The sequence below is a fragment of the Lathyrus oleraceus genome, chromosome 7, assembly GCF_024323335.1.
Source record: "Lathyrus oleraceus cultivar Zhongwan6 chromosome 7, CAAS_Psat_ZW6_1.0, whole genome shotgun sequence".
Taxonomy (NCBI): Eukaryota; Viridiplantae; Streptophyta; class Magnoliopsida; order Fabales; family Fabaceae; genus Lathyrus; species Lathyrus oleraceus.
In genome coordinates, this window is record NC_066585.1 from 361,329,234 (window position 1) to 361,345,654 (window position 16,421).

The 16,421-nt window shown below is 38.2% G+C and overlaps 1 protein-coding gene across 1 annotated transcript; it reads left to right on the forward strand.

The window, feature by feature from the left end:
• The first annotated feature begins 2,134 nt into the window (after positions 1-2,134).
• LOC127103847 (uncharacterized) lies at positions 2,135-3,580 on the forward strand. Its single transcript, XM_051041088.1, has one exon. The coding sequence runs from the start codon at positions 2,135-2,137 to the stop codon at positions 3,578-3,580; it is 1,446 nt and encodes a 481-aa protein (XP_050897045.1).
• The last annotated feature ends 12,841 nt before the right edge of the window (positions 3,581-16,421 follow it).

The window sequence follows — 16,421 nt, forward strand, 5'->3', positions numbered from 1 at the left end:
GGGACGCAAAAGAGTCTGCCAACTATTGGAAGAACCAACTAGAGTCATTACGCCAAGACAGCTCCATATGGTTGAAGGAGCGAGACTATGTGATTGAAGATTATGAATCCTTTAAGAAGACCATAGACTTCTTGCAAGGAGATAGGGATAAGTTTCGTGCAAAGCTCAATGGGCTAGTGGGGTTTTGTAATTGGGCGGCTAAAGAATTACCATGGAAGTTAAGAGACACAATCGAAGAATTGAAGGAAGATAGCACTCCTCCAGCCATAATCAGTTTCATTCTACTCTGTAGAGGGTTGCTGAAGAGATTCAAGGAGGAACTAAAGGAGCTTCAAGCCAGAAAGCCAACAGTTTAATTTTCTTATATCTTATATTTTTCCTTCAACAAATGTATTTTTAAACTATGACCTTTTTGGACTCCTATGTTATGTACTTGAATGAATGACGTTTAAAAATTACTCCATCATTGCTATTCTAAGTATTTCTTGTTTCTTCGAATTACTAACAGCTAATGAAACTCGAATGATTCCCTAAAAATAAAATACGCATGACATTCGCATCTTCATTATGCATCACGCTTCATAAAAATTCAAAAAAACTTACCCAACCTTTTTACCCTTTATCTAGCCACACTGACTAATCAACACCGGTACGAGACGCGAAGCAACTACAGGATGATGTTAGAGCAAGTTGAGGCTAACCAAATTACCATGAGGACAGACATCAACATGATCCAAGAGAAAATGGATCAACTGTTTGAGACAATGCTCGCAATTGCTCAAAGAGAGAGGATTGAGGAGGAAGAAGCTAGGGCAAAAAGGAATGATGGCACGCCAGGTCTGAACCCCCAAGATGAGGGTTACTTCCCTACCAAGAAGAGATTGGTTCAGATACCGATAGGAGGCAAAGGAGATGGGGATCATGCAGAACCTTCTGATACATCTACTCATCATGGATCCGAAATTGGAGACGACCAGTACGATGCTTTCTATATGCCTGATCAACCGAAGCCTAAGATACTTCCAGATCCTGCTGTAGATAGGCTTCGTGCCCTAGAAAAGAAGATCAAAGCCATAGAAGGAAACAATATCTTCGGTACCTCTGCCATGAACATGCGCTTGGTATCAAATTTAGCCATCCCGGCTAAATTTAAAACTCTTGATTTCGAGAAATACAAAGGACAAACTTGTCCAAGAAGTCACCTGGTAATGTACTTCAGGAAGATGGTTGCTCATACCGAAAACGACAAACTACTCGTACACTGTTTCCAAGACAGTCTAAGTGGAGCATCTCTGAGATGGTACATGAGCTTAGAACAAGGGCGAATTCAAAGCTGGGAGGATTTGGCTGACGCATTTCTCCGTCAGTACAAATATAACTTGGATATGGCACCCGACCGAATGCAGTTGCAAGGGATGGCTATGAAAGAAAGTGAGTCATTTAAAGAATACGCCCAGTGGTGGAGAGAGTTGGCTGCTCAGGTACAGCCACCATTGTCTGAAAAGGAAATGACCGGAATATTTGTAGACACCTTGAAGGACCCATTCTTTGATAGATTGGTGAGTAGTGCAGCGTCCGACTTCGCACATCTTGTCACAATTGGAGATCGCATAGAGAAAGGGTTGAGGGATGGAAAGATTCCAGGATCTGCGGCAGTCCCTAGCGCACCGAAAAAGTATTCTGGAGGCTTCCCGAAGAAAAGAGAAGGTGAAACAAACACCATATCCAAAAACTATAAAGGGAAGCAACAAGCTTCATATGGTCAAGTCGCCGCTGTGGTACCCATACCTTATCAACAGCCAATGCAGTAACAACAAATGTATCAACCATATCATCAACAACATCATCAACAACAAAACACTGCACCACCAAGACAATTCAAGCCAAGACCTCCAAGAAGGCAACTTGATCCTCTACCAGTACCTTATAGCTAGCTATTCCCATATCTGCAAAAGGAGGGACTTCTGAAATTAAGGGAGTTAAAACCGACTATTTTTCCATATCCACCCAGATACGATGCTAACGCCCATTGTGAGTTTCACATGGGAGCACCTGGTCATACCTTGGAGAAGACTTGATCGAAGCGAAAGCCGTCTCATTCACTCTAAGACGCCCGAACGTGAACACCAATCCTATGCCAACGCATAAGGATGCTTCCGTCAGTGCCATTGAGGAGAGTGATCAAGGCAAATTGATCTGTAAGGTTGAAGAGATTCAAACCCCTATCACCAGGATAGGAGCACAGTTGCTGAAGAGTGTTCTAATCCCGGAGGAGCTAGTTGCTGAAGAGAGTAATAAAGAGTTGAGGAATTTTATACAACAAATGTTGGATCGAGGCGAGTTACAGATAAATTGCCGTGTTAAGAGCAAGCACCAGGAAGAGATAGCCGTGGTGGACATCCCTTATGATGAGGTTAAAGTGGAAATACCTATAAGCCCATTGGTGATAGAGTTTCCAACACCGTTCACATATAAAGATGAGAAGCCAGTCCCGTGGATATATCAACCTAGAGCTTTTAAGCAGGGGCAGGAAGACCTACCTTTGATGATTAACGAACCAAATGTCACTTCAATTGTGGGGCCAGCAGGAATAACACGTAGTGGCCGAGTGTTCACGCCAAGAACTGTTGATACTTCTCCAAAGACTAAAGGGAAGGAAGCTGTTGTCCAGATCCCCGTCCCTAATCAAGAAATGCAAGACATGCACCTGTCTCCTAAAGTTGCGGTCACTCGTGAAGAGGCTGAGGAATTTCTGAGGATAATCAAGAAGAGCGATTATAAGGTGGTGGACCAGCTAAATCAAACACCTTCAAAATTTTCCATGTTATCTCTACTACTCAACTCAGAAGCACACATAAATTCGTTGTTGAAGGTATTGAGCGCCGCTCATATCACGAAAGACATAACAATAGAACAGTTTGACGATGTGATAGCCTGTGTGACCACTGGGAATTTCTTGGGTTTTAATGATGATGAATTGTTGATCGAGGGAAAGAACCATAACAAGGCCTTGCATATCTCCATGAAATGCATAGACACTATACTATCAAGGGTGTTAGTAGACACAGGTTCCTCACTAAATGTCATGCCGAAGACAACTTTGATAAAGCTGCCAATGGAAGGGATAAGTATGAAGCCCAACACCCTAATCGTAAATGCATTTGATGGCTCAATGCGAGAAGTGATAGGAGAAGTTGACTTACCAACCAAGATAGGTCCAACTATTTTTAATATCACGTTCCAGGTCATGGATATACATCCCAGTTATAGTTTCCTACTTGGGAGACCCTGGATTCATTCTGCAGGCACTGTCACCTCCACTCTGCATCAAAAGCTGAAATTCATTATAAATGACAAGATGATTGTGATTGGGGGAGAGGAAGATATCTTGGTTAGCCACTTGACATCTTTCCGATATATCGAGGTGGATGGCGAGATAACTGAAACACCACTCCAATCCTTGGAAGTGGTAAATATGATGGCCATCCAACAGACATTGGAGACCCCGAAATCAGGACCATCCATGGCCTCGTGGCAAGGAGCTAAGGTTGTTATGGAAAGTGAAAATGCTCAAGACTAGGGAAAAGTGGTGGAAGTGAAAGAGAAACGAGACAAGTTTGGCCTGGGATACGACCCGTCATCAAATAAATCTGGTAACCAACATGACAAAGAACAAATTCCTTCTGTAGAGAAAACATTCACCAGCGCTAGCCACATCTTTGGCAAGCAGGTGGCGATGATCAGTGATGGAGATCGCGAAGAGGGGGTGTCTAGCTGGATGCGACAAGCCGCACCTAATGAAGAGCTGACAAACTGGAAGGCTGTGGAAGTTCCCCAAATATTTCAAAAGTAATTTTATTATTTTAGGCAAAACCCTGTGCTCTGCCCGAGGCACAGTGGCGTGTTGTAGAGCCTCCTTTATCTTTTTCAAGAGTTTTTTTATCATTAATGAAATGACGATTTGCATCCAAATTTTTGTTCCTTTCCTTTCGTTTTTACTTATTTACAAAAATGGAATCAATTTTTATGCACACACTTTCTAAATAAATTGCATAAATCATAACATGCAGAAACACCACCGAGACCATTGGTAGATACTGCTAAGGTCCAATATGATTTTGATTGTCCAATCTACCAAGCTGAAAACGAAGTGGGGGAAGACTGCGAACTCTCTGAAGAGTTGGCCAGATTACTCAGACAAGAAGAGAAGGTCATTCAACCACACCAGGAGGACGTTGAAGTTATCAATCTGGGAACAGAAGAGGACAAGAGAGAAGTAAGGGTAGGCGCCGCACTTCAAGATGCAGTGAAGACAAGACTAATAGAGCTCCTCCACGAATATAACGACGTGTTTGCTTGGTCATACCAGGACATGCCCGGATTAGACACTGATATCATGACCCACAAGCTTCCCCTCAAAGAAGAATGCTCTGCAGTCAAATAAAAGCTAAGAAGAACTCGACCAGATATGGCTCTCAAGATCAGAGAAGAGGTGAGAAAGCAGTTCGACGCTGGTTTCCTGGAAGTTGCTAAGTACCCACAATGGGTTGCCAACATCGTATCGGTACCAAAGAAAGATGGAAAAGTACGCATGTGCGTAGACTACCGAGACTTGAACAGAGCCAGTCCCAAAGACGATTTCCCATTACCTCACATTGATGTATTGGTGGATAACACAACTCAGTTCTCCGTGTTTTCCTTTATGGATGGTTTCTCTGGATACAACCAAATTAAAATGAATCCCGAAGACATGGAGAAGACCACATTCATTACCCCTTGGGGCACCTTTTGTTACAAAGTAATGCCGTTTGGATTAAAGAACGATGGGGCAACATATCAACGCGCCATGGTGACTCTCTTTCACGACATGATTCATGAGGAGATTGAGGTGTATGTTGACGACATGATTGCCAAATCCCAGACAGAAGAAGAACATATCACTAACCTGGGGAAACTATTTGCTCGTTTGAGGAAGTTTAGGTTGAGACTTAATCCTAACAAATGCACATTTGGGGTTCGATCTGGGAAGCTTTTAGGCTTCATTGTAATCCAAAAGGGAATTGAAGTAGATCTTGACAAGGTTCGAGCCATTCAGAACATGCCTGCACCAAGGACTGAGGATGAGGTTTGTGGTTTCTTGGGAAGGCTAAATTACATCACCAGATTTATCTCTCACCTTACTGCAACATGTAAACCAATATTCAAGCTTCTGAGGAAGAATCAAGGCGTAGAGTGGAACGATGACTGTCAAATAGCCTTCAATAAAATTAAAGAATACTTGCAAGAGCCACCGATTCTGATGCCCCCTACAGAAGAGAGACCTCTCATCATGTATCTAACCGTGCTCGAAGAGTCCATGGGTTATGTATTGGGACAACAAGATGAGACTAGTAGAAAAGAGTATGTCATCTATTATCTGAGCAAGAAATTTGATGATTATGAGACCAGATAGTCATTACTCGAGAAGACTTGTTGTGCACTCGCATGGGCCGCTAAGCGTCTCAGGCAGTACATGCTAACTCACACGACTTGGTTGGTATCTAAAATGGATCCCATCAAGTACATATTCGAGAAACCATCTCTCACTGGTAGAATTGCCCGATGGCAGATGTTGTTGTCAGAATACGATATCCAATATGTTGCATAAAAGGCGATCAAAGGAAGCATATTAGCAGATCATCTTGCTCACCAACCACTGGAGGATTACCAATCTTTGAAGTTCGACTTCCCAGATGAGAACATCATGGCTGTTAAGGATGTTGAAGACTCCGAACTAGAGGAAAGTCTTGAGCCAAAACCAGGCTGGACGCTCATGTTTGATGGCGCCTCAAATGCAATAGGCCATGGAATTGGGGCAGTACTGATGTCTCCCAAGAATTTCCATCTACCGTTCACCGCAAAGCTCTGTTTTAACTGCACAAATAACATGGTCGAGTATGAAGCTTGCATACTAGGGTTGGGAGAAGCTATTGAGTTGAATATCAAGATACTAGAAGTATTCGGGGACTCCGCTCTAGTCATACATCAAATCAGAGGCGATTGGGAAACAAGACATGCTAACCTAATTCCATACCGAGATTACATGCTGAAGCTACTCCCAAAGTTCGACGAAATCACTTTCTCTCATATTCCTCGAGAAGAGAATCAGATGGCAGATGCCTTAGCAACTCTGGCTTCCATGTACAAATTAATATGGCCCAACCATCAGCCTCACATTGAAATTAGGCGTTTTGACGAACCTACTCATTGCCTGACAACAGCAGAAAAGCCAGATGGTAAACCCTGGTTCTTTGATATCAAACAGTATTTGGAGAAGCGGGAATATCCGGCAGAGGCTTCCAGCCTTAACAAAAGGACCCTCCAGAGGTTGGCATCAAAGTTCCTCTTGAATGGAGAGGTATTGTACAAGCAGAACTACGACATGGTTTTGTTGAGGTGTGTGGACAAACATGAAGTTGATCAGCTTATGAGGGACATACACGAAGGGTCTTTCGGTACGCACGCCAATGGGCATGCCATGGCAAAGAAAATCCTAAGGGCAGGTTACTACTGGTTGACGATGGAGGCCGACTGTTACCATTACACCAGAACATGCTACAAAAGCCAAATCTATGCTGACAAAATACATGTACCACCTACCCCGTTGAATGTCATAACATCACCATGGTCTTTCTCTATGTGGGGCATCAACATGATTGGAATGATAGAACCCAAAGCATCAAATGGACACATATTTATCTTGGTGGCCATAGATTACTTTACCAAATGGGTGGAAGTCGCGTCTTCTGCGAATGTCACAAAGCACGTAGTCGCCCGTTTCTTAAAAAATAACATCATATGTCGATATGGGATTCCCAACAAAATCATCACTGATAATGGGTCCAATCTCAACAACAAGACCATGGATGAGTTATGCGTAACGTTCAAGATCGAGCATCACAACTCGTCACCCTATCGACCTAAGATGAATGGGGTTGTTGAGGCTGCGAATAAAAATATCAAGAAAATCATCCAAAAAATGGTTGTCACATACAAGGATTGGCAAGAGATGTTACCTTTTGCGTTACATGGTTATCGCACGTCGGTACGAACTTCAACAGGGGCAACCCCTTATTCCTTGGTATACGGTATGGAAGCAGTTCTCCCTATAGAAGTAGATATCCCCTCGATGAGAGTCTTGATGGAGGCTAAGCTAGACGAGGAAGAATGAGTTCAATCAAGGTACGACGAGCTCAATCTTATTGAGGAGAAACGCTTGAAAGCGTTAGGTCACGGTCAACTCTATCAGAGGCGTCTTAAAAAGGCATTCGACAAGAAAGTTCGTCCTAGGGTGTTTCAAGAGGGAGATTTAGTGTTGAAGAAAATCTTGCTTATTCACAAAGACTCCAGAGGGAAATGGACACCAAATTATGAAGGTCCATTTGTGGTGGTTAGAGCCTTTTCCGGAGGCGCTCTGATTCTAGCTACTATGGATGGTGATGAGTTTCCGCTTCCCACCAACACTGATGCTCTTAAAAAGTACTTCGCCTAAAAAAATGGAATAATAAAAGCCGCTAAGTCGAAAACCTGAAAGGGAGATTTAGGCAAAAATGGCTATCCCGGTGGATCGAAAACCCAGAAGGGCGATCCAGACAAAAATTAGGGATGAAAATAAAAGAATTTGACCCGTTGAGTTGAAAACCCGAAAGGGCGACTCAGGCAAAAATGGGTATCCCGGTGGATCGAAAACCCGAAAGGGCGGTCTAGGCAAAAGTTAGGCATTAATTCCAAGGCAAAGAGTCGTACTTTCAGATGTCTAACATATCCCTCGAAGATAAAGAATCAATCTACCTTACTTTTCAAAAGCAAAGGGCTCGGACTATCAAAAACATAAAGATCATAACAGTGTGGAAACTCAATAAGAACTCAATTTCCATTTCCATTTTGTTTCTATGCACAACAATTACCTCATTAAGGAATTGCATCTTTATGTACAATCGCCCATTTAAGGGTCAAGTCAATAAAAGAGATATTTTCTCAACAAAAATGTGCCCGAATCATTTTTGTATTTTATCTGTTTGTTTGCAAAGCACCTTTTATTTTTGATAAACATCACTTTTAAAATTATTGGAGAAAATAAAACACATGTTTGAATAAAGTAGTAAAATTGCTTTTGAAACAGTAAGCGGACGAATCCTTTAGTCTCCAAGATTCATTCTCGTTTTTCATAAAGGTGTAGGACTGCTTGCAGATGGTTATGTTCCTTTCAACTACTAATTCATACCTCTCATAAATATACTCATGGTATAGCCAAACCGGGGCAAGGCTCCATTACATTTCCAACAGAAACATTGATAAATCATGGATGGAGTATCGCGTGTTGAGAAGTCTGAACCTTTCAGTAACTTGGAGCAACCCAAATATATTCCCAAAACCACCTAGTAGGGGCATCAAAACTTGATCTTCATTGATCACCCCAATAACAAAAATCCACACTATTGGCATCATACCCCAAAGCAAAAACGTCTTAACCAGGGCATATCCAATTACCCATTTGCATTCTAACATGCATCATATAAATCATTCATAAATGGTTTTCCTACCAAATAGAAAATTAAAAAACACACAGTCGTACCAGTCATCAACATACTCATGCATAATACTCCCACAAAATGAAAATTTCAATAAGATGAAAATCATTAGCATTCCTACATGCACAACCAAATATCCCCAACAAATTGCATATCTGCATACATCCCATGCATTATCCCATGCATGGAATTCCCACCTAAAGTGGGACATCACACAAAAATCAAATATAAAATATCAGGATCCAAGGTCATTCATGTATATCTTGGACATTCCTCATTCTAAATGAAGTTATGATCGCGACTTTATGAGTCGATTTGGGGTACTAACTGCAAGTGCACAGTTCTATCGCGTAGTTTTAAAAGATATCGATCCCACAGGGACTTATGAATCGATATACCGTTTTCTAAGGTTACTTCGTAAAGCTAAGGTGGATGATACTTTGATTGTTTGGGGGAAAAGTAAAACTAAAATTAGATCTAAATTAAATATCAGTTAAGCGGATATCGGTATGTAGTTCGTCGTAATTAGGGAATCAAATCTTCGTTGGTTTCTTGGTTTTAAAATAAATCTTTTCAGTAGACACTATTGATTAAAAGCCTTTTCTCAAACTCTCATTCTGTTGAATAGACCATGACTTTATATTAACGTAGCTGTCACTTATTAGTTAAGTCCAAAATTACTTTTTGAAAACAACAGAATCTATAGAAACCTTTTTTAAGAAAACACTAACCGTTTAAACACCCTCGTTTCAAACTCTCGCTCTATTGACTTAGATTATATAATTAAACTTAAATGCTTAACTCTCCTCCTCAAATTTAACCTTTAAAAATATTTTTTGAAAAAGATTAGAATTTAATTAACTCTAAAAATTGCTTTCGCCCTGATTTAGAATTAATGTCCAATTTACACTGTCCAGTTAAAAACTCAAACTTTCGTTCTATTGATTTTAACTTCTTTATGTCTTTTACTCTCATACAAAAACTTTGGGATTAACCCTGTAAATTGAGACCATAAAAAGAGTGACTTTATTTTTAAATAAAATTAAACCAACTTAGTTTTGATTCCTTCATTCCGCTTACTTTACATACCGATATCTAAAATACTTAGCTGGACATGCTAAACGGGTCTAAACAATCATCATGCTTAAATAAAACCATATCAGGCAAACAATATAAATAAACAGTAATGCAGGGCATATATAAATTAAAACAATAAATTAAAGAACCTGAATAATTAATAGCAATCTTGAACACTCCACCACAGACCGGTTGGATTTGTTCTTGAACTCTTCAATCGGACAGGAAAATAAAAGCGAAAGAATAAAATACTATGATCTAACGTAAGGTTAGATCCAGTAAAAGATACACAATAGTTTCCGGTGTAGAAACTATTGTGTGAAAAATTAATTAAGTGCTTGAAAGATTTACTGGAAAAGAAAGAAATAAAAATTGCTAATGAAATAGAAAGCTGTAGAAAAGTAATGCTGTAAAATATGCTTGCACGGCGGAAAGCGACGGGCCTTCAGGGTTGGATAAAAGCAACTATTTATATTAATCCACTTTTGTAACGGTTTCCAAAAATGCCTTCCGTAAGTAGTCTTCACGTTCCAAGAGTCAAGCGGAAGAATAGGCTTCAACGTGCCTCTGTTGCGCGTTAAAAGCCAAAAATATAGGAGAGGGGTGTGACGTTCGTCACACCATGTGTTACGCTCGTAACACAAGGTAGCAGGGCGTGACGCTCGTCACACCTTGTGTGGCGGTCGTCACAGGTTCAGCGCTCCTGGCTTGTAATTGTGGGCTGGGCTTTAGTGGAATTTGCTTCTCATCATCTTTTTGCACCCCCTTTTCTTCCTTTTTCACTTATGCTTCAAATAAGTTACCTGAGACAAATAGAAGGAAAAATACCAAGTAATATCGAATAAAATGAAATAAATCGAAACAAATAATAATAAAATTTAATTAAATCGAGTCCAAAAATGTGATATTATTTCATGTTATCAAGTTATTACCCTGCATATGCTCGTGGAATTATTTCTCAGCAAATCATTTTTCAACTTTATGATTAATAATGATATTCCCAGCATTTTTCTTTACAATCATTGCTCCCCAAGCAGAGGTTACCCTAAAAGGTCTCTTATGAGCTTTTCCCCTTGCAGAGCATTTCTAGTAAATCTCCCTCAAAAGGGGTCCTTTCTTAAAAATTTCCCCCAACAGACGAACATTTGATATACTGCTTCATTTATCCGAAGAATCTCATTTATTTGTTTGAGATACTGCTTCATCTATCTGAAGAATCTCATTTATTTGCTTGAGATACTGCTCTGATATCCTCGGAGAGTCTTAGATTCAATTAAGGTATTTTTTCCCTTTGCTGGAATATCTTAATTCTATCATATAAGATGCTGTTTCGACCCGATACAGAGAATCTCATTTTTACTGTGTGAGATGCTGCTTCATCAATATGAAGAGTCTCATTTCATATTTTTTTTAGAGATACTGCTCTAATACCCTCGGAGAGTCTTAGATTCAATTGAGGTATTTTTTCCTTGCTGGAATATCTTAATTCTATCATATAAGATGCGGTTTCAACCCGATATAGAGAATCTCATTTTTACTGTTTGAGATGCTGCTTCATCAATATGAAGAGTCTCATTTCAGAATTTTTTTAGAGATACTGCTCTAATATCCTCGGAGAGTCTTAGATTCAATTAAGGTATTTTTCCCTTGCTGTAATATCTTAATTCTATCATATAAGATGCTGTTTCGACCCGATACAGAGAATCTCATTTTTACTGTTTGAGATGCTGCTTCACCGATAGGAAGAGTCTCATTTCAGATTTTTTAGAGATACTGCTCTAATATCCTCAGAGAGTCTTAGATTCAATTAAGGTATTTTTTTCCCTTTGCTGGAATATTCTAATTCTATCATATAAGATGTTGTTTCGACCTGATACAGAGAATCTCATTTTTATTGTTTGAGATGCTGCTTCATCAATATGAAGAGTCTCATTTCATATTCTTTTTAGAGATACTGCTCTAATATCCTCAGAGAGTCTTAGATTCAATTAAGGTATTTTTCCCTTGTTGTAATATCTTAATTCTATCATATAAGATGTTGTTTCGACCCGATACAGAGAATCTCATTTTTACTGTTTGAGATACTGCTTCATCAATATGAAGAGTCTCATTTCAGATTTTTTAGAGATACTGCTCTAATATCCTCGGAAAGTCTTAGATTCAATTAATGTATTTTTCCTTTGCTGAAATATCTTAATTCTATCGTATAAGATGCTGTTTCGACTCGATACAGAGAATCTCACTTTTACTGTTTGAGATGCCGCTTCATCAAAATAAAGAGTCTCATGCCAGATTTTCTTTATACTATTCTAGCATCCTAGAAAAAGTCTTGAGATTTAGCTAGGGATGTCATTCCATTACTAATATATCTCGACTATGATGTCCAAGATACTGTTCTGACGACTCCCAGAAAGTCTTGATTGTTCCATTTTACTGTAGGATAATGTCTTTTACCATTTCTCACTGTTTTTTCTTCCTGTATTTTCTTCCTTGCATTTCCTAGGACAAAATTTGGGTCCTTTTGTATTTAATTATCTCCCACCGTGAATGCACGAAGATTGCTGTCATTCTTACTTTCTGGTTCGAGGTAATTAAATAGGGGCAACTGTCATACCCCAATTTTATCCAGGTAAGGAAAAATCTTCAACCAGCATTCACTACCCAATGTTATAAGACTTGAATTTTATCTTAAGACATAGGTTCTATTTTAGGGTTTCTCAGCCCTTGGTGACATCAAGTCTTCAATGACATTTTCATCTGTTGAGATCCTTAAGAAGACATCTGCCACATTTGTCTCTTACTGCTATTACTGAAGCATGGGATGGTATGTGCATTTTTGGTTAACAAGGCCCATTTTGGTTTATCCATGAGAACTCTTGGTTTTTAAAAAGGTCCATTCACATAAATATGTCCATGATTAATATTTCAAAGTGTGGTTCAAATCTTTTTACATCATTGATCCAAAGTCCATTTGATTATCAGTAAGTATTCAGAGACATGATTATATTAAGCTCATTTTCATATCCCAAATATATGTGCCAAGTTTCTAAACCATTCATAAATCCTCAAACTAAAATTGCATTTTTTTAAGTATGCGTATGTTGGTTTAGATCAAGTTACCACATGTATGTGTATTTGTTGGTTTTTATGATCAAAGTTTGAAATTGCAATATTTTTTGTGGCATGTTTTATTTTAGACCTTTTGTCACATTTTATTTTGGTTAATATTAATGTGCTAAAGTTGACCAAGTTAAAAGTCCAATTTGATTAGTATGGTCCAATCCATTTTTTAGTTTGAGTTAAAGTTTAAGCATTTTGGTTTAATACAAGTAAAATAATTAAGACAAAGTTTAAGTGTTTTAAAAAAAGAGATTAATTGATCAATTAAATTTTAAAAAGTCTAAAGATGTTACAAATAATCCAAAGGCTTACACGATTTTACATAGTCCAAAAGTTACACAACACTTTATCCAAAAGTTCTGTTACATCAGAAATAACTTTTAAAAGAAATTTTAAAAAAAGTAGAATAAGTTGTAAATATAGTAGTTTGAAGTAGCAAGCTTGCAAAGGCTTTTCCAGAACTTCTGTTGAAATTGCAGCGCCCCAAATCCATTTTCCCAAAACAGACGCAGGCCCCCTTTCAATCAACATCTATTCACCTTTTACAAACCTGCAAAACCAACTCAAGGATTAAAAGGGCTTATCAAATAAGCACTTATGAAAAACTGAAAAACAATTGATAAAATGAACAGATTGATATTTTGTACAGTGAACCAAAGTAAACGCCCAAGAACACGTTCCATTATCCAATCCAGACAACTCTAAATCCACAAAACAACCATCCCATAAAATCTGGAAAAAAGATAACTTAACAAGTTATCTCAAGAACCTAAGCATTCATCATATATATAACAACAACAAATTAACAGTAACATGGACGTTTTGGGAGAATCCAAAGAGAAGTTATCAAAAATATTTTTCTAACATCAAACCCTAAACAACAAAACAAACATTTTTTGGGAATCAAAAGAACGAAAACAGAACAACAACATCCAGACCAAAGAAAGAGGAAGACGAAGAAGAGGACGAAACGACTTATCTCGAATACAGCAGGGAAGCGTCGCCGGCGATCAACCTCAACCAAGTAATTTTTTCCATTCTCGTTCAAATCTTTGCACTATCGTCTTTGTCTCCCATGCTGATTGAAACCCCCATATTAATTTCTTCCAAGCCTGACTATAGAAGGTTTGATTTCAGGTTTAGGTTTAGGGTTTTCAATTATTGGTAGGATCGTGTTTAGATTTATTTGGGTTTGGAACGAACTAGGGATTCGTTTGGCCGCGAGAGAGAGAGAGAGGAGAGAGAGAGAGAGAGAGAGAGAGAGAGAGAGAGAGAGAGAGAGAGAGTTTGAGTTATGATTTAGGTTTTTATTTTTTCGTTTGGTGTCGATTCGGCCATTTGATGCAGATTTTGGGAGAAACAAGGTTGGATTTGGACTCAGAAGCGAAAATAAGGTGGGGTATGTGTTTGGATGTTTAGGGTTAGGGTTGGAGGTCGCCGGAGAAGAAGGCAGCGCCGCCGCGGTCGGCCGGCTGCCACCGTCTTCTCCGGCAAGTGGTGGCCATGGCGTGTGGTAGAGAAAGAAGGAAGAGTTGCAGAGCAACTCTGGATTTGCTTTTGAAGAGAGAGAACGAGAGTGAGCAAATGGCTCTCTCTCTCTCAAATGTTTGTTTTTATGTGGTGGAGGAGGCTGTTGCATGAGCGCCAAGTGGCCTCTCCAAGAGGCGCCACATATTGGTTGACTTCTGAGTCAACCAGGGGATCCTGTGTGGATCCCCCCACCATATACTGGTGCACCCGCTCAGGCTTTCCCCTATGATTTGTTAACCGGGTCAAAGTCTCCTGATCCAGTGGCCTAGACACCTCCATAGGAGGTCAACGTTTGACCAAGCCTTTAAGGCCTGGATGGTTCCATTTTGGGCCAACTCAGATTGGGCCCAAAGATTTTTTTTCTATTTAAAACCCCTCTATTTTTTCTTCAGCAGCGCCCAAAGTTGAGCCTTCCCCACTACCAACCCATTTTGTTTATTTTTTTTGACTTATTCTTTCTTTTCTTATTTATATTTTTACATATATATATATATATATATATATATATATATATATATATATATATATATATATATATATATATATATATATATATATATATATATATATATATTAAATAGTTTAATTCCTAATGATAGTTGTTTAATTATTTTACAATATTTAAGTATTTTATTTACTTTCATTTCATTTATTTCTATTTATTTTCTATTCTTTCAAAATTATATATATTGTTATTATTATTATTAACACCTAATGATAGTTATTTAATCATTTGTTTATATTATTATTATTTAATTACTTATTATTTAATCAAATAATCTATTAAATATTTAATTAATTAATTATATTATTAATATCACTTATAATTTAGATAATTGTTTATTTTTGTGGAGTGTATGTGCATGATTATTTTGTATTTATTTATTTATACCGAGTCTTGAGTGCATATGGATGACATGTTATAATTGTGAGAAGATTATGTCGATTTCACCAGTTTAAAATCATTCAAACCAATTTCAAAAATAAATCACATATTTCTCGATTCAAAGTCGAGCCCATTTTCAAAACACCTTTGTAAGTCGATGGCTTGTAAAAGCATCGCCATCAACCTCACATGGCTTACTCTTGGGCCTTCTTACAATGAGACCTATTCGGTTTTTATTAATCGATTAGATGAACTATTCACTAAATAAATTCAATTCATTCACAAAATACAAATTTAAAATCTCGATCCAACATCGAGTATTCTTTATTAAGAATTAAAATACCTGATCACAATTAAATGTTATTTCACTTGGGAATAAAAAAGGAAATGGTTTTGAGTTTTCAACTCCTCTCTTTGATTATTTAAACACTAACTCTTGTACTTGATTAATCGAACAATCGTTATTCCTAATCCACCTAAGCACAGATAAATCAAATTCTTCTACAATAAGAAATAAAAAGGGAGAGGACTTTGAGTCTTCAAGTTTTCTCCTCGACTATTTGAATACAAGTTCTCTTACTTGGTTAGTCAAAAAGTTGTCGTTCCTTTACAAATCTCCAAACCTCGATTAAATCCAAATATTTTCATATTAAGCTAAATGAAAAGGGAGTTGACTCTGAGTCTTCAACTTCTCTCCTCAATGGTTGAATACGAGTTTTCTTACTCGGTCAGTCGAACAATTGTCATTTTTCCACAAACATACAACTTAATCAAATCATTTTCATAACAAACTATACGAAAAAGGAGATGGTCTTGAGCCTTCGATTCCTCTCTTCAAATGCTTGGATATAAGTTGTCTTACTTAGCCATTCGAGCACTTTTGTTCATTCTAAGATACATCAACCATATAAAACCTTATTTTCATAAATACTCAAATGAAACAGAAAGTGGTCTAGAGTCTTCTATTCCCTTTCCCGATTATTAGGGTACGAGTTGTCTTACTCGATTATCCGAGTATTCGCCATCCATTCAAAACACCTTAATTATTACCAAATCCTTCCTATAATTACGGATGAAAAAGAAAGTGGTATAAAGTCTTCTATTCCCTTTCCCGACTGTTGGGATACGAGTTGTCTTACTCAACTATCCGAGTGATCGTCATCCAACCAAAAACATCTCAACCAATCGAAACATCCAACATATTAATCCAACTTGTCATCCCCGTGTGACCAAAATTC